At 40.8% G+C, this 19,581-nt stretch overlaps 2 protein-coding genes across 2 annotated transcripts in view; both read left to right on the forward strand.

Annotated features, from left to right (window-relative positions):
- Positions 1 to 522: 522 nt before the first annotated feature.
- The window catches only part of LOC127530545 (UDP-glucuronosyltransferase 1-2-like), a 29,809-nt gene continuing 10,750 nt past the window's right edge, over positions 523 to 19,581 (forward strand). Inside the window, exons 1-2 of the mRNA XM_051937525.1 lie at positions 523 to 1,125; positions 7,583 to 8,172. Of these exons, the coding sequence (XP_051793485.1) occupies positions 538 to 1,125; positions 7,583 to 8,167 (1,173 nt within the window). The 5' untranslated portion in view covers positions 523 to 537 and the 3' untranslated portion in view covers positions 8,168 to 8,172. The remainder of the gene's footprint in view (positions 1,126 to 7,582; positions 8,173 to 19,581) is intronic.
- LOC110962235 (UDP-glucuronosyltransferase 1-2-like) lies at positions 11,816 to 15,628 on the forward strand. Its single transcript, XM_051937903.1, has 3 exons — positions 11,816 to 12,109; positions 12,216 to 12,929; positions 13,695 to 15,628. Exons 1-3 carry the CDS (start codon positions 11,816 to 11,818, stop codon positions 14,277 to 14,279), a joined length of 1,593 nt encoding a protein of 530 aa, XP_051793863.1. The 3' UTR covers positions 14,280 to 15,628.

Raw genomic sequence — 19,581 nt, forward strand, 5'->3', positions numbered from 1 at the left:
CATTTTAGGAACCATGTCACTGCACCGTGTGTGTGGAGTGTTTGCATTCCTCAGCTTATGTTTAATTTCCATTCCACCACATTGCCATGGAGGAAACATTCTGGTGTTCCCTTTTGATGGCAGCCATTGGATCAATATGAAGATTCTGCTTGAAGAACTTCATGCCAGAGGACACAACCTCACTGTGATCAGGGAGGCCACCAGCTTGTACATCCCTGAAAAGTCTCCACTGTACACATCCATTACGTTTGATTTGAAGGAAAGCTTTGAAGACATGTTAGATGGGTTCCTCCCGGAGCAAATGAAGGTATGTATACATGTGATACATGCGTTGGGCTCCTTGTTGGTCATTTAGTCATTTATGTGTGAAATAATCTCTTTTTTTTAACCCCATTCTTTCTGTGTGTTTAGATGCAGAGAGAAGGAGCTTCACTACTGACTTTCTTCAGACTCACTGCAAATTTATTTTCTGTACTTTCTCAAGTACATTCACTGTGGGCTGATGCCACCATTAACATTTTTGAAGATCAAAATGTGATGAACAGCTTAAAAGAGTCCAAATATGATCTTGTTCTCACTGATCCAGCTATAGCACCAGGACTTGTGTTGGCCAAATATCTCAAACTGCCCGTTGTGCTCAACGTACGCTGGATCACCAGTGGAGATGGACACTTTGTGTTAGCCCCCTCACCACTCTCTTATATCCCAGTGCCAGGATCAGGATTAACAGACAAAATGAATTTCATCCAGAGGGTCAAGAACATATTTTTCCATGGCCTTATACTGTTCCAGCAGAGATTTGTGGTGGGGCCATGCTATGAAACTCTCTGTAACAAATATATTGAGGGAGGATGTGACACCATCTCCCTTCTCCAGGAGGCTGACATTTGGCTGTTCAGGTCAGATTTTGTGTTTGATTTCCCTCGCCCCACAATGCCAAATGTTGTCTACATCGGAGGATTCCAGTGCAAACCAGCCCAGCCTCTGCCAGCAGACCTGGAGGACTTTGTTCAAAGTGCTGGGGAGCATGGAGTGATCATCATGACCCTGGGATCGCTGATTGATGCTTTGCCCAAAGAAGTTGCAAATCAAATTGGCAGCGTTTTTGCCAAGCTGCCTCAGAAGGTAAATTATGTTCTGTGAACTTCATCATTGCAGTGCTTTGTATTGTTACACATTTCATCGACACTCTCCTCCTGCATGTGGCTGAAGAAAGGGGCACAGGTATTCCTGTTCCAGACAAAATAGTGCCACTCTTTGGATCTGAAATCATTGGAGTGTTTTAAATGGCTCTTTGTCTGGTCCGAGGGCCTTTACTGTGCTAAGGTGGCAGTTCTTGGAGGGCTTAATTTTGAAATAACCTTTAAAATTGGAGAGAGAAAAAAAGAGAAATGTTTACAGATGCACAAATCAGTCGTGCAGAGAATACAGTAGATGGCAAAAGGGATGCAAGAAGATGTATAAAACTTTCAGGATTGCTTTAAATGTGACATTTTGGAGCTTTAGAGCTTGAGTTGTATTGCAGGTTTCTAAGTTCTTCTGTTTAAGCTGCATCTTCAAAAAAGTCTATCTAGAAAAAGACTTAATAATCATAATAAATCATGAATACAGTATATCATTTATGACAACATAATTATATTCTCTTTCTGCTCATGTACAAGTGGTAAATTTATGATTTTTTTGTCTTCTGATCAGGTTATCTGGAGGCACAAAGGAGAGCGTCCCTCTACGCTGGGCAACAACACTCTCATAGTGGACTGGATGCCACAGAAGGACCTCCTGGGACACCCGCAGACCAGAGTCTTTGTGGCTCACGGAGGAACCAATGGAGTCCAGGAGGCCATTTACCACGGGGTCCCTGTGCTCGGCATACCCTTGTTCTTTGACCAGTATGACAACCTTCTACGTTTGCAGGAGAGAGGAGCTGGAAAGATCCTTCAGTTGGGTGAGGTTAATGGCAACACTTTTGAGCAAGGTATTAGGGAACTTCTCTATCAAGAAAGCTACAGACAGAACATCCAAAGAATGTCAAGTCTGCACAGAGATCAGCCGATGGCACCCATGGATCAGGCTGTGTTCTGGGTAGAATATGTGATCCGTCACAAAGGGGCTCCTCACCTGCGTACAGAGGCTTATAAGATGCCCTTGTACTCATACTACTGTGTAGATGTGCTGCTCCTGTTGCTGACTGCAGTAACTGTGCTACTGATGTCCACTGTGGCTGTTTTTCGGTTTCTGTTCTGCAGAAGACAAAGGAAGACAAAATCCAAACAGAACTGACTGAGGTCAGATTTGTTCAGAAACAAGCTTCAGTGAGTTTTGCTGTATTTAGACAGAGACATATCTTAAAGGTGGAGTCTGTTCTTCTGGACAAATACTGTTGAAAATTATCTAGTTATTATATTTGAACAGCATCTGCCAGATTTACTGTAGCACATTATCCTCTTGCTGTTTACGGCCCACTCTGTCACACCTTTGCCTGACTTTCCCTTTGTCTCAGGGCACAGTCGAATAATGTTGTGTGGGTTGGTCTAATCCAATTTTTTCTACTCTTTCACTGAGCCAATTCTGTATGTGAACACCTGATTCTTCTGGTTTCTTTGAATTTGACATTAAACATGCTGGATTAGAAGACACACTCCACCTTTAAGTTATTCCGTTTGGATCTTTTAATTTTTTATGATGCAAAACAACAATCTGTCATTTGCCTTCACAGTACAATACCTAAATGTCGTGAAGATGATCAGTCCCTTTTATGGTTTTCCTCAAATCGTTGATGATAATGTCATGTTGTCAGCATGACTCTGATTGTATGTCAGCTGTGATCAGACAAACCATCTTTGACTGCCGATCTATGATCATGATCACTTGAAATTATCCTTTTCCAATGTAACAAATGCCAAAATTATTCAAGATAGTTTGATTAAAACCAGTTCAGATGTGATAAAACTATGTTGCGATTATTAGTGTATTCAATGAACTGTGTAACACATTCCTTTCCATTTGATATTGGATTGAGACAATGATCAATAAATCTTTACTCAAAAGGAGCTTTGTTTTATTGTTTTGTTTTTTAAAAGCTGAATGTCAAGCATGACATTTTCCTTCAGGAGCACAACACTGTTTGCTCCAAAAAGGAAGGACCAGTGCATCCTGTGCTAAAGGAGATAAGAAAAAAGCTTTGAAGAACTTTTCTGCAGCATTTAATGAATTATGCCAGTCTTTTTCATGGTGGCACATTTTGGCCGCTTTCACACAGTCAGGAAATTTCCCAAGTAAAAACATTAATCTGCTGCAACTCTCTCCATATGTACAGTAGGTGTGTTACGTTGTTCAGACAGAGACACATGAGGTGATCTGGTTTCAACTGTTTTTCTTCAGAAAAAGAAGAAGAAAAAAAACAAGATAATAAAAAAAGGATGAGGATTCGCTGTTTTTCTTTGCCTTCAATTGCAGTAAAGTGAACTATTTGATGCTACTGGTAATTATGTTAAGCATTTCTCATTCTTGTGAAGTTTTACAAAAAATGGGCAGAATAATTCATAATGAGAGTCAACGTTAGTTGCGACTCTGTAAATCCGGCATACTCAATAATGTATTACACCCTCAAAATGAACAATCAGAAAACATGCAACCATCTCCTTTAGCAATTTTTATTAACACAGAAATCACTGGTTTAGTACAGTCTTATTTAGCTTCAGCCTGCATACAACATGTCTCGCTTACTCTGCTTCTTAAAGTAACAGCGCTCTCTTTCAAAAGGGAATATCAGGTTTACAGGTGAGTACTGTTTTTAAGCACGAACATATCACCTAAATGAAGCACTTGTTTAACTTAAATTATTATAAATGTACAGACTGACATAGAACAAGAACAACATATGAAAATGAAATGAAATAAAATGTTTCAGTGTGCTACAAATGCAGTGATTCAGCAACAATAACGTAACAGTACAATATATATACACATTTTCTGTATAAAGTACTGGTGATACTTCAGCACTTTAACTTGTGAAACATCGATGCAGAAATTGTCCTTGCAATAGAGTGCCTTTACTGTGTGGTTTTGGTACTTTCCTTCGTTAAAGGATTTGAATTCTTTCTCCACTATTAATCCTTAGAGTGCTATGAGAGGACATGCCGCGGGTCCAGGGCCGTAGCCAGGATTTTGGAATAGGTGAGGTCCATGATGCGCGCGCAAAGCGCGCCCCGAAAATTTTTCAATGTTTTTTTTAAATATTTATTTTATTTTATTTTTTTAGGCTACAAGTCACACAAGATGTTGTTTAAATATCTTTTAATGATGTGAAATCAGCATTTTCCAAACAAAAATGTATATTTTTTTCAAAAAAACAAATCAACTTTTTACATCAAAGGCCAGCTGAATCCTCCTGTGACCAGAGGCATCCTACCGTCGAAGGATATTCTCCCGGTTCACCTCCACTTTCTGATGCACATGCATCATCGCCAGGCCTGTCAGTCTGTCGTTGGACATGGTAGATCTAAGCCATGTCTTAAGTCTTCGCATGGCTGAGAATGACCTCTCACAGGCACAAGTCGTCACTGGCAAGGTTAGAAATATCTTCAACATACATTGTATGTTGTCTGATGAGCCAGGCGCTCATCAAAAAAAAAAAAAAAAAAAAAAAAAAGCGCCGGACGCGCTCTCCGCTGTAGATAAAAGTAATTAACTTTGATCAGATGATCTGACAGGCCGAACTAGTGCCGAATTATCTAAAAATATATATTGTGGTCACCTTGGTGTAGATGGGCGGGGATGTGGTCTACAAAGTGCTAATAATAAAAACACTAGTTTTTGAACGGGGTTTGGCCCGCTGCCAAGCGCGTCACAGGGCGCATTTGCGGGTACGTGCATCAGCTGATCAAACAGCTTTTCACCGCAACACGCACACAGGCACAAACAGAACACAAAGCCCATGGATGTTTACCACAATTTATAATTTACAAGCACGTTTCACAGAGAGGTTTCAAGTTTTTATGAGATTATGTTTTATTCAGTTGGGCATATTTGGCGAAAAAAAAAACAAAAAACCTCGGAAAAAATAGGTGAGGTCCGGACCTCGCTGACCTCATACCTGGCTACGGCCATGCGCGGGTCAACTGAGTTCACTTCTGAGATGTGTCAACAACACTCAGTGAGCCTCTGTATTTGGCATAAAATTGGGATTTGTAGTAAATCTTCACACCACAAACCAGGTGATAATAAAAGCATGTCATTTTAAGAACGCGACAGGTAACATTTAAAACACTGAAAACCAATTTCAACATCATAGAACCAACTATAACAATCTCTTGAAAGAAGGCACAGGTTTGTATGTCGCAAGCACTGACCTTATAACAGAGAAATAAAAAAAATTCACGACACCAAGCACAATACACTGTAAAGGCATTTATCGGCTGTTTAACAAAATCATTAAACGTAGCAATGGATATGTGCTGACATGACAAAAAAAATAATCACGTTGTCATTTGCAGAACATTCAGAGCAGCTCCACATTTTTATGTAACACAACACGTATGTAAATCATTAATCTGTGACGGGACAGATGACCTCTTACACTAGAGTTAAAAGTTAAATAGTAGAGGGGTATTTTTAATTGCTTACCAGTCTGCGGGCGAGTAGGACTACTGCTGCCTCTCTTGATCATGGGTAAGTGAATTACATTTTTTAAACATTGTCATCTTGTGGCTTGAATCTGATTTATTTTATTATCAGTTTGTGAAAATTCATTATTGGTTCTCAAAATAAAATAACTTACCTGCTGTATATAAACAGCAGAGAGAGTGTCCTATTGTGTTAAACTAAAACTTTGCTCATATCGTCTGCAGGATATGTTGACAGATAAGGTCATTTATGTTTTTTTTTCTCACCCTGACATTTTAGGAACCATGTCACTGCACCGTGTGTGTGGAGTGTTTGCATTCCTCAGCTTATGTTTAATTTCCATTCCACTACATTGCCATGGAGGAAACATTCTGGTGTTCCCTTTTGATGGCAGCCATTGGATCAATATGAAGATTCTGCTTGAAGAACTTCATGCCAGAGGACACAACCTCACTGTGATCAGGGAGGCCAACAGCTTGTACATCCCTGAAAAGTCTCCACTGTACACATCCATTACGTTTGATTTGAAGGAAAGCTTTGAAGACATGTTAGATGGGTTCCTCCCGGAGCAAATGAAGGTATGTATACATGTGATACATGCGTTGGGCTCCTTGTTGGTCATTTAGTCATTTATGTGTGAAATAATCTCTTTTTTTTAACCCCATTCTTTCTGTGTGTTTAGATGCAGAGAGAAGGAGCTTCACTACTGACTTTCTTCAGACTCACTGCAAATTTATTTTCTGTACTTTCTCAAGTACATTCACTGTGGGCTGATGCCACCATTAACATTTTTGAAGATCAAAATGTGATGAACAGCTTAAAAGAGTCTAAATATGATCTTGTTCTCACTGATCCAGCTATAGCACCAGGACTTGTGTTGGCCAAATATCTCAAACTGCCCGTTGTGCTCAACGTACGCTGGATCACCATTGGAGATGGACACTTTGTGTTAGCCCCCTCACCACTCTCCTACATCCCAGCGCTAGGATCAGGATTAACAGACAAAATGAATTTCATCCAGAGGGTCAAGAACATATTTTTCCATGGCCTTATACTGTTTCAGCAGAAATTTGTGGTGGAGCCATGCTATGAAACTCTCTGTAACAAATATATTGAGGGAGGATGTGACACCATCTCCCTTCTTCAGGATGCTGACATTTGGCTGTTCAGGTCAGATTTTGTATTTGATTTCCCTCGCCCTACAATGCCAAATATGGTCTACATTGGAGGATTCCAGTGCAAACCAGCCCAGCCTCTGCCAGCAGACCTGGAGGACTTTGTTCAAAGTGCTGGGGAGCATGGAGTGATCATCATGACCCTGGGATCGCTGATTGATGCTTTGCCCAAAGAAGTTGCAATTGAAATTGGCAGCGTTTTTGCCAAGCTGCCTCAAAAGGTAAATGATGCTCTGTGATTGATCGTTTCTTTGCAGTGCTTTGCATTGTTACACTTTTCATCGACCCTCTCCTGCTGCACCTGGCTGAAGAAAGGGGCACAGGTATTCCTGTTCCAGACAAAATAGTGCCGCTCTTTGGATCTGAAATCATTGGAGTGTTTTAAATGGCTCTTTGTCTGGTCCCAGGGCCTTTACTGTGTTAAGGTGGCAGTTCTTGGAGGTCTTAATTTTGAAATAACCTTCAAAATTGAAAAAAAAAAGTTTACAGATGCACAAATCAGTTGTACAGAGAATACAATAGATGACAAAAGGGATGCAGGATGATATATAAAACTTTCAGGATTGCTTTTAATGTGACATTTTGGAGCTTTCGAGCTTGAGTTGTATTGCAGGTTTCTAAGTTCTTCTGTTTAAGCTGCATCTTCAAAAAAGCCTATCTAGAAAAAGACTTAATAATCATAATAAATCATGAATACAGTATATCATTCATGACAACATCATTATGTTCTCTTTCTGCTGATGTACAAGTGGGAAATTCATCATTTTTAGTTTTCTGATCAGGTGATATGGAGGCACAAAGGAGAGCGTCCCTCTACGCTGGGCAACAACACTCTCATAGTGGACTGGATGCCACAGAAGGACCTCCTGGGACACCCGCAGACCAGAGTCTTTGTGGCTCACGGAGGAACCAATGGAGTCCAGGAGGCCATTTACCACGGGGTTCCTGTGCTCGGCATACCCTTGTTTTATGACCAGTATGACAACCTTCTACGTTTGCAGGAGAGAGGAGCTGGAAAGATCCTTCAGTTGGGTGAGGTTAATGGCAACACTTTTGAGCAAGGTATTAGGGAACTTCTCTATCAAGAAAGCTACAGACAAAACATTCAAAGAATGTCACGTCTGCACAGAGATCAGCCGATGGCACCCATGGATCAGGCTGTGTTCTGGGTAGAATATGTGATCCGTCACAAAGGGGCTCCTCACCTGCGTACAGAGGCTTATAAGATGCCCTGGTACTCATACTACTGTGTAGATGTGCTGCTCCTGTTGCTGACTGCAGTAACTGTGCTACTGATGTCCACTGTGGCCGTTTTTCGGTTTCTGTGCTGCAGAAGACAAAGGAAGACAAAATCCAAACAGAACTGACTGAGGTCAGATTTGTTAAGAAACAAGCCTGAGTGAGTTCTCCAAAGTGCTGTATTTAGGCAGAAACACATCTTAAAGGTGGAGTCTGTTCTTCTGGACAAATATTGTTGAAAATTAGCTTGTTATTATGTTTAAACAGGTTCTATCAGATTTACTGTGGCACATTGTCGCCTTGCTGTTTATTCCCCCCTCCATCTCACCTTTGCCTGACTTTCCCTTTGCCCTGTTGAGAGTACAAATGAACATGAGTAGGAATGTCTCAGGGCACAATGGAATAATGTTGTGTGGGTTGGTCTGAGTCAATTTCCTTCCCTTTTTCTGAACCAAGGCTGTATGTGAACACCAGATTCTTCTGTTTTCTTTGAATTTGACATTAAACATGCTGGATGAGAAGGCACACTCCACCTTTAAGTTATCCCATTTGTATCTTTTAATTATTTATGATGCAAAACAACAATCTGTCATTTGCCTTCACAGTACAATATGTAAATGTAGTGAAGATCATCAATCCCTTGTCTGGTTTTCCTTAAATCCCTGGTGATGATGTCACGTTGTCAGCATGAGTCTGACTTTACATCAGCTGTGATCAGATAAACCTTTAAATCTTTTACAGCCAGTCCATGATCATGACCAGTTGAAATGATCCATTTCCAGTGTAACAAATGTCAAAACTGTTCAGGATAGTTTGACTAAAACCAGTTAAGATGTGATGAAACTATGCTGAGATGATCAAAATATTTAATGAACTGTGTGACAAGTTCCTGTTCATTTCATGTGATTGAGACAATGATCAATAAATCTTTATTCAAAATGAACTTTGTTTATTTTAACTATTTAATGTTTGCCGTGGACTAAGCAGTGAAGCACAACAACACAGGTTTAAAGTAAAAAACAAAAGATGGATGTATTTTCCAAAAAAAAGAGTAGCTTTCACAAAACTAAGGTAATGAAATCAAAGTTATGGGTCCCTGAAAAGAGGTCAACAAAACATAATTCTACTGAAAATAAAGCTTGCATAAACTAGGCACCAAGTCAACTGACTGACTTACCAGAATGAGACACTGGGGCAACATATTTAGTGGTTGATCGAGCCACATTTAACATACAGGGGGAAAACTATGCACACAATAACTAAAACTGACACAATGAAACCCTGACTCCCACCCACCTGTGACGTCGGAGCTCTTGGTCTGGTCTGTGGGAGGGAATGCAGCATTAAACCTTGCTCCGCCCTCAGCCATATCTTTTGTCTGTCTCCAAGCAGGAAATGCCGCACAGCAGCCAGGTAACTCAAAGAAAGGAGAAATGAATTAATACAACACATAGCAAAATGACAAACAATGTAAACTGAAGTGTGCGTTCCATCCAGAAAACAATGTGTTGTGAAAGTGCCAATAAACCCATTTTAAACTAAACAAACTGTGTGCTGCATTTTAAGTGACTGCAACTCAAAGTACCTAACATGGTAATGATGTTTGTGAGTGTGTAAATGCTACAACCTCTTATGTGGCTGTGGGTACGGCCATGACAATGCTGAATGTCAGTTATTAAATTTTCCTTCAGGAACACAACACTGTGCGTTGCATAAAGGATGGACCAGTGCATCCTGTGCTAAAGAAGACAAGAAAGAAAGCCTTTAAGAACTTTCTGTTAGCATTTAGTGAATTTGGGCAGCTTTTTTCATTCCTGGTACTTACACACTTTGGCCCATTTCACACAGTCAGGAAATTTCCCATGGAAAAAGACTAATCCACTGCAACTCTAGACATATGCAGGTGTGCAACCTTGTTCAGACCGAGAAACAGGAGGTGATTTAGTTTCGACTGTTCTCCCCCAGAAAAAGAAACAAGAAGAACAGGAAAAAGAAGGCTTCTTATTTGTGAGGATTTGTTGCTTTTCTTTGCCTTCAGTTGCAGTAAAGTGAACCATTTTATGATATTGGTGATCATATTAAGCATTTCTATATTCTGGGCTGCAAAGTGAGGTTAGCACTTTCTGCCTTGCAGCCAGAATATTCCGGGTTTGCGTCCTGGCCTTCCCGGTATATTTCTGCATGGAGTTTGCATGGTCCCCTTGTGCATGTGTGGATTGTCTCCGGGTACTCCAGTATCCTCTTACAGTCCAAAACATGCTTGGGTTAATTGGTAACTCTAGACTGACTGTAGGTGTGTATTGTAAGTGTGATTGTTTGTCTGTATATGTAGCCCTGCGATAGACTGGTGACCTGTCCAGGGTGTCCTCTGCCTTCACCCTAAGCTAGCTGGGATAGACTCCAGCCACCCCACAGCCCTCATGAGGAGTAAGCAGTGTATAGATAATGGATGGATGGATTTCTCAGTTCTTGTGAAGTTTTGTAAACAAAGGATTTGGGTTGAACATGGAAACCACAGGCAGAATAATTCACAATGAGTAAACAGTTTCAACCCTGTAAAAACAAGTAGAAAAATTACCCTACATCACCAATCTTCAAGAATAAATCCTACATACGCAATGATGCAGTCATTCAGTAACAATAATATAACAATGTTTTTGTGTATGAAGTACTGGTGATACTTAAACACTTTAACTTGTGAAACATTATCGATGCAGAAACCTTGTGCTGAGCACAGGTCTGTGTTATGCATGTGTACGTTATGTATGGACACTGAATGGCGTGACCTAAATATATCGCGGGTGTCAGAAATTGATGGGACAATTGTTCCTTGTACCATTTCCGACGGATCAGTCCTGAAAAGTTCGCAATGGTCAATTTTTCGTAGGATTGCAATCATGTGATCGCCAGCAGGGAGCTGATGTAGTGTTCCCTTGTAGTCATAGTAACAGTGAAGCCGTGCCACTATCTTGCAATGATACAGAAATCTTTAACAAACTCGTGGATTCAGACTGTAATCTGCATCACTGCCAAAATCTAATGAGTTGGTCCTTGTGTCATTTCTGACCAGTCCTGAAAATGTCATCGAAATCTGTTTGTCTGTTTTTGAGAAACATTGCTAACAGACAGACACACAAACAGACTAATAGACAGACAAACCAACGCAGATCTTCACAAAACTTCACCCAGGCTTGCCTCATTGACGGAGAAATTACAATAATCTCTTGAAAGAGGGCACAGCTTTGTATGTCACTACTGCAGACCTTGTAACACCAAAAACTCATTCACAACACCTCATAAAACGAAGCAATAAGCATTTGTTGACAATACAAAAAGAAATAATCCCTTTGCCATTTGCACAACATTCATAGCAGCTCCACACCTTCAGGTGTCACAACACGTATGTAAATCATTGATCTGTGAGAGGACAGATGACCTCTTACACGAGACTTTGAACTTAAATATTAGGTAAAGATTTTTAATTGCTTACCAGTCTGCGGGCGAGTAGGACGACTGCTGCCTCTCATGAGCATGGGTAAGTGAATTTCAGAAACACCGTCTTGGGGTTGATATCATATTGTATTTTCCGGTCTTTGTGCAGAATGTTTAATAATTCCAAATATAAAATAACCAACAATTGTCCATGTTGTATCGAAACAGCAGAGAGAGTGTCCTTATACTGTGTAAAACTCAAACTTAGCTCATTTCTTATAAAGGATATGTTGACTGATAAGGTAATGTGTGTTGATATTTCTCTCCCTAACATTTTAGGAACCATGTCACTGCACCGTGTGTGTGGAGTGTTTGTATTCCTCAGCTTATGTCTGATTTCCTTCCCACCACAATGCCATGGAGGAAACATTCTGGTGTTCCCTTTCGATGGCAGCCATTGGATCAATATGAAGATTTTGCTTGAAGAACTTCATGCCAGAGGACACAACCTCACTGTGATCAGGCAAACCAAGAGCTGGTACATCCCAGAAAAATCTCCCCTGTACACATCCATTGCATTTGATCCAAAAGAAGGCTTAGAAGACCTGTTTGATGCATTCATGCAGGAGCATATGAAGGTATACATATAGTATGTGATAAATGTGTTGGGCTCCATGTTGTTCATTTAGTCATTTATGTAAGAACTAATCTTGTTTTTAAACTTCATGCTTTCTGTATGTTTAGATGCAGAGAGAAGGAGCTTCACTACTGACTTTCTTCAGACTCACGATACATTTCATGTATCTGCTTTCTTGTGCCCATTCACTGTGGACTGATGCCACCATTGAAATGTTGGAAGATCAAAATGTGATGAACAGCTTAAAAGAATCCAAATATGATCTTGTTCTCACTGATCCAGGCTTTGCAACAGGACTTGTGCTGGCCAAATATCTCAAACTGCCCGTTGTGCTCAACGTACGCTGGATCACCAGTGGAGAGGGACACTTTGTGTTAGCCCCCTCACCACTCTCCTATATTCCAGTGCCACAATCAGGCTTCACAGACAAAATGAATTTCATCCAGAGGGTCAAGAACATGCTTTTCCATAGCATTATACTGTTTCAGCAGAAATTTGTGGTGGAGCCAAGCTATGAAACTCTCTGTAATAAATATATTGAGGGAGGATGTGACACCATCTCCCTTCTCCAAGATGCTGACATTTGGCTGTTCAGGTCAGATTTTGTGTTTGATTTCCCTCGCCCCACAATGCCAAATGTTGTCTACATCGGAGGATTCCAGTGCAAACCAGCCCAGCCTCTGCCAGCAGACCTGGAGGACTTTGTTCAAAGTGCTGGGGAGCATGGAGTGATCATCATGACCCTGGGAACGCTGGTTGATGCTTTGCCCAAAGAAGCTGCAAATGAAATTGGCAGCGTTTTTGCCAAGCTGCCTCAGAAGGTAAATGATGCTCTGTGATTGATCGTTTCATTGCAGTGCTTTGCATTGTTACACTTTTCATCGACCCTCGCCTGCTGCACCTGGCTGAAGAAAGGGGCACAGATATTACTGTTCCAGAAGAAATACTGCCGCTCTTTGGATCTGAAAACATTGGAGTGTTTTAAATTGGTCTTTGTATGGTCCAGGTCCTTTGCTGCCCTAAGGTGGCAGTTCTTGGGGTCTTAAGTTTGAAAAAAACTGAAAAATTGAAAAAAAAAAAAAAAAAGAGAGAGAGAGAGAAATTCACTGATGCACAAATCAGTCGTGCAAAGAATACATTAGATGGCAAAAGGGATGTATAGTGCTGTGACAGACTGGCAGTTTACCCAGGGTGTTGAATGAGTCACAATATGGGAGTACACAAGACAAGGTGATTGATTTATGAAAGAAAAGAAAATGCATTAATATGACTCAATACCTATTGCATTCTACAAATCAGTGATTCAGCCTGTGAAATATGTTGCATTGCATTTCATAGTTTTTAAGAAGATATATAAAACTTTCAGGAATGCTTTTAATGTTAAATTTTGGAGCTTTAGAGCCTGAATTATACTGCAATTTTCTCAGTTCTCCTGTTTAACCTGCATCTTCAAACAGCCTATCTTGGAAAAGATTTAATAATTAGAATAAATCATGATTACACTTCATCATTTATGGCAACATCATTATATTCTCTTTCTGCTCATGTACAAGTGGGAAATTCCTATTTTTTTGTTTACTGATCAGGTGATATGGAGGCACAAAGGAGAGCGTCCCTCTACGCTGGGCAACAACACCCTTATAGTGGACTGGATGCCACAGAAGGACCTCCTGGGACACCCGCAGACCAGAGTCTTTGTGGCTCACGGAGGAACCAATGGAGTCCAGGAGGCCATTTACCACGGGGTCCCTGTGCTCGGCATACCCTTGTTCTTTGACCAGTATGACAACCTTCTACGTTTACAGGAGAGAGGAGCTGGAAAGATCCTTCAGCTGGCTGATGTTAATGGCAACACTTTTGAGCAAGGTATTAGGGAACTTCTCTATCAAGAAAGCTACAGACAGAACATGCAAAGAATGTCACGTCTGCACAGAGATCAGCCGATGGCACCCATGGATCGGGCTGTGTTCTGGGTAGAATATGTGATCCGTCACAAAGGGGCTCCTCACCTGCGTACAGAGGCTTATAAGATGCCCTGGTACTCATACTACTGTGTAGATGTGCTGCTCCTATTGCTGACTGCAGTAACTGTGCTACTGATGTCCACTGTGGCCATTTTTCGGTTTCTGTGTTGCAGAAGACAAAGGAAGACAAAATCCAAACAGAACTGAGTGTGGTCAAATTTGTTAAGAAACAAGCCTGAGTGAGTTCTCCAAAGTAATGTATTTAGAAAGAGACATATCTTAAAGGTGGAGTCTGTTCTTCTGGACAAATATTGTTGAAAATTAGCTTGTTATTATGTTTAAACAGGTTCTACCAGATTTTTTTCTTTTTCTTAGTACTACTTACATGTCAGAAATGAAGAACTCAGTCGAAAACAAATCAAAGATAAAGGAATGTTTCTTTAAGTGACTAACTTGGTAATCTTCCTCAAAGTTTCAATTACAATATTTTACTGATTACTGCACATTATACACACATATTAATGAGACCTGCAGATGTAACTGAATGAAATGTGTTCTTTATTCACACAGAACAGTTCAACTGTTTCACAAACATGCCAAATCAAATTGAACAAAGAGCAAAAATTATATATACATATATACGTACGCACATGATAAGCCACCAGCCCACCCTCTCACTCATTTTCCTTTTTCAGCCTCCCATCTCTGTTTTTCCACTTCAAAGAAAGGAGACTCCTGGAACTCTGTCTAGGTCATCTCCTTGTCCATACCCTTATCTTTGTGCAAAGAAAAGACTTTTGCTGGGCAGTAGATGTACTTCCCTGCTACTCCAGGGAAGCCAGCTTGTATGTGTGGACTGTCCACACATACAAGCTGGTGACAGAACTGACAGAAAGAATATTAGTATTTTGAGTGTGACTTGACAAATCTGCAGTCAACAACCGAATCAAAATCATTTTATGACTGACTTTGAGCTCTCTGTGCCGACGGCTGCTGAAGTGGAGTTGGGCTGGGAACTGCAGACGTCTCAGCAGAATGTGAAAGTTCCTCTGACGCTAAATTGAACATGAAGCATTTCATTATTATTCACAGCAAGAAAAACATAACAATTTAACATCGACACTGCAGTCCTTGAATCTCACTGGGCCCTGCCCTGTAACTATTATTATGTTCAAAATTGCACACTAGTTGTCTGCAAGCAGTTATCTTTCATATACATAAACATCATGGCATACTTGATTTATGACAACAAAACACCCATTAAAGGATTTACAATAGAGAGCGTCACAACATGGAGGTAAACAGGTCAGGAACACTGTCTCTACATGACACACTGTAGCTGTGACAGTGGTGTCTGTTGGTGCAGGATCTGCAGTTTCTGGCAGACGTACAGGTCTTTTCACAGGCAGAGCAAGAGCTACAGAGAGGGAACAATGAAAAAAAACAACAGGTTATGACAGACATACAGTAAGTACAACACAATACAAAAGTTTAAATGAAAAACAGAATATTGTGTACAGTGGCAGCTGGCCAATAGAGGTTGCTTGGGCGCTGCCCTCCCCCTCCGGTGTTTTTTATTTTTCATTTTAAAAAATAAACATTTTTTAAAATAAACAATAATCAGTTATTTTTTTTAGCACCATGCGTGTTTAAATTTGCAATTACATGTCAGGTACAAAATATTAATTAGAATTTTCGGGGAAAATCGTTTCCTGCTCATCTCTGCTGAGCTGCTGGGGCACTGAAGAAATCGCCCTTCCAGTGCGGCAGAGCAGCCAATGACCGATAAGAGATTCGACATAGCAACAGAAATTTATCCAATCAGCGTCGTCCAATCTGATGCCCAGAGGGGCGAAATCGATATCGCCGCAAGCCAAGTGAGCATGCGTGAGTGCAGTGGATAACTGTGACAGTGACAATGATGGGCGACGCGGACGGTGAAAGTGTACGATCTCTTCTCCTAAATCCATTTGAAAGGAGAATATTGGTGGAAAAACTCAAAATAGAACAGCGAGGCCCAGATCAACCTAATATCAAAATATGTCAACAAACCAGCGAGAAAGGTAAATTTTATACAAGAGGCTTCTCTCGTAATTGGTACAAGAGGAAGGCTTGGCTGGCTGGATGCAGTCATGCAAATGCTTTATGTTGCTTCCCGTGTTTGCTCTATAAAACGGCTGGGACAGACACGGCATGGACTGTTTCAGGAGTAAGAGATATGAAACATTTATCTGAGAAAATAAAGAAACTCGAGAGTAGGAGGGCACATATGGAGAACACCGTTAAGCTAACGATGCTAGGCAAGGCTAACATCGCAACGCAGCTAGATCAAGAGATGAAGTGTAACACACAGTTACACACTGAAGAACAACACCCTGAACTATTCTGAAGTGGCCTCCAATGAGACCTGATCTGAATTCTACTGAACATCTGTGGAAGGAACTGAAACATACAGTCTGGAGAAGGACAGCCTTCACACCTGAGACAGCTGGAGCAGTTTGCTATACACACACACATTTATTCTCTTGACCAGATTTTTCTTTGTATAAAGTTGACTTTAGCACATCATTCAGCAATGAATTGCACTTAGTAATTTTTGGATATCTTGTCTAAATAATCTGCAATCTGCTCATCATTTTCTGGCTTGTTCACTGAAATGTTGAAATCATCAAAATTGTTGCAGATTGTATTTTTCTTTGTCTGCTAATTGAAAAATCACTTAATTGTTGCAGTTCTGATCAGTTAGTAACATTAAGCTTTATCATAAATTACTGTGCAGTATTTTTCTGTTCGAGTATTAATTTCTTAATTTACTTAACACTTGACATAATACTTGAGCGGTCAATTCAACACTAATGCACTGTTTCATGCGCTCAGCTGTATATATAATTTATTGCCAAAATTGTGGGTACGCAATGTGTTGATCATGTCTTGTGCAAAAATGCCTCAAGCTATTAATATTGGCATTAAATAATTATTATTTCACAGAGCACTGATATCCTGCCATTTCTGTTGTATCAGGATGGCTACTGAAACTGACTTGATATGGCACAGCTCCACCTAGAATATTTTTCACCAGCCGCCACTAATTGTGTACTTACTGACTGATTCTGCATCCTTCAGCTCAGTAACCCTGGACTGTGCAGCCAATGGTTCTGCAACAGAAAAAGTCTTATCAGTCATTTAAAAACTGGCAAAGTATAAAAAGCGACGCCAGTAAAAGCAGGGCACACTGCAAACACAAGCATTCGAGTGTTAGTAGCCAAGCTATACGCACTTTTTCCGTTCACTCTCATGAACATTTGCCGTATTTTGCTTTGACAATAGTTAAAACACTATCAATTAATCATTAATAACTGATAAGATACAAAACAAGTCTTTTTTCCCCCACATGGCATAATGAATACTTAAGTACAAGTAAGAGTACAGACTTGGAAATCTACTCATAAAAGCACAAGTACCCCCAAAAAACTACGCAATTACAGTAATTTGAGTAATTGTAAGAAATGACTTCCAGCCCTGTATGTGTGCTATAGCCAAAGATGCTTTCTATAACAGATGTTGACGTGTTGAGGAAGACTCTATCCACTGCTACTTTAAGTGCCTGCCTGTCTGCATATTTTTGCTGTCAGTTCTGTCACCAATCATTGGACCCCTGTGTGCCGGTCCCAAGCCCGGATAAATTCAGAGGGTTGCGTCAGGAAGGGCATCCGATGTAAAACTTTGGCCAAATCAAAAGACAGGAGGCAGAGCTGGAGGTAGCAGAACTGACGATACTGAGGTTCTCTTTGGGAGTGACCAGGATGAATAGGATCAGGAATGAGTACATCAGAGGGACAGCACATGTTAGAGGCTTTGGAGATAAAGTCAGAGAGGCCAGACTGAGATGGTTCAGACATGTCCAGAGGAGAGAGAGTGAATATATTGGTAGAAGGATGCTGAGTTTCCCACTGCCAGGCAGAAGGCCTAGAGGAAAACCAAAGAGGAGGTTTATGGATGTGGTTAAAGAGGACATGAAGGTAGTTGGTGTGAGAGAAGAGGATGCAGCAGACAGGGTTAGATGGAGGCAATTGATTCGCTGTGGCGACCCCTGAAGGGAAAAGCCGAAAGGAAAAGAAGAAGAAGAAGAAGAGGAAGTAAAGTTGAGCACAGTCGGTCTCTCCGGCGGCCAGGCAGTTTCAAACTGAGCGAGGGGAAGCATGAGCATGCGCACAAATGACAGGGCGAACAGGTGCATGCTAGTGACGGAAAATATATGACATCCGTAATGTTTTAGCACTACCATAGAGAATGAATGGGAAACGGTTTAGCATCGTTTGCTTCCTGTGCTTCTTAAAGCAACAGCCATCTCTTTCTAAAGGGTAAGTGTGAACATTTTTCACTGGCTACAGTCAGGTTTGCAGGCAAGTACTGTTTTAAACAAGAACATATGACCTAAATGAAGCACTTGTTTAAAGTAAATTATTATAAATGTACAGACTGACATAAAACAAGAAAGACATAAGAAAATGAAATAATATGTTTCAGTGTGCCACAAATGCAGTGATTCAGCAACAATATAATATGCCCCTTTTTCTATAGAAAGTACTTGTGATACTTCAGCACACTAACTTGTGAAATATTATCAGTGCAGAAATTTTCCTTTCAATGGAGTGCCTGTACAGTGTAGTTTTGGTATTTTCCTTTGGTAAAGGATCTGAATTCTTTCTCCACTATCAATCCTAAGAGTGCCATGAGAGGACACAGATCGGGTCAACTGAGTTCACTTCTGAGATGAGCCAACAACACTCAGTGAGCCGCTTTATTTGGCACTAAACTGAGATTTGTAGTAAACCAGGCGTAAACTAACCGTGACGTCACCTGTTGGTTTCAACGCCGAGAAAATGAAGGCCGGATTTTGCAGCCCGATCTCACGGGGATTCGTGAAACTGTCACGTAAGTTTTAGTTTCGGTTTCGTGTGCACCAACACGATTTCGTCATGTTTTTCGTGCCGCTCACCACGAAATGCGCACCAATGTATTTTAAACGGCGGACTTTTCGTGCCACTCAGAACGTATTTCAAAAGAATGTGTATATTATATTTTTAATGTAAAACCGTGGCGAATCCAACGCTATATTTTGCATGACATCGTCCCTAAACATAACCCTAACCATAACCCTAACCATAACCTAACCATAACCTAACCATAAGCCGGTGGTACACTTACCAATTTGCATAGGAATTTCAAGAATGTCCGGCGGCCGGCGGCCGCAAATGCGATCACACAAGCAGTATACGCCAATGGACAGCTTAGATCGTCATGAATCCGCCGGTATAAACCACTTTCAGATGTGATTACCACAGTGAAAAACATTTCGTGGTGAGCGGCACGAAAAACATGACGAAATCGTGTTGGTGCGCACGAAACCGAAACTAAAACTTACATGACAGTTTCACGAATCCCCGTGAGACCGGGTTGCAGCCAGCGATTTTGCTACTTCCTGGTCGCCGTTTTGGATTTTTTGGAG

Source organism: Acanthochromis polyacanthus, chromosome 17 (assembly GCF_021347895.1).
Source record: "Acanthochromis polyacanthus isolate Apoly-LR-REF ecotype Palm Island chromosome 17, KAUST_Apoly_ChrSc, whole genome shotgun sequence".
Lineage (NCBI taxonomy): Eukaryota > Metazoa > Chordata > Actinopteri > Pomacentridae > Acanthochromis > Acanthochromis polyacanthus.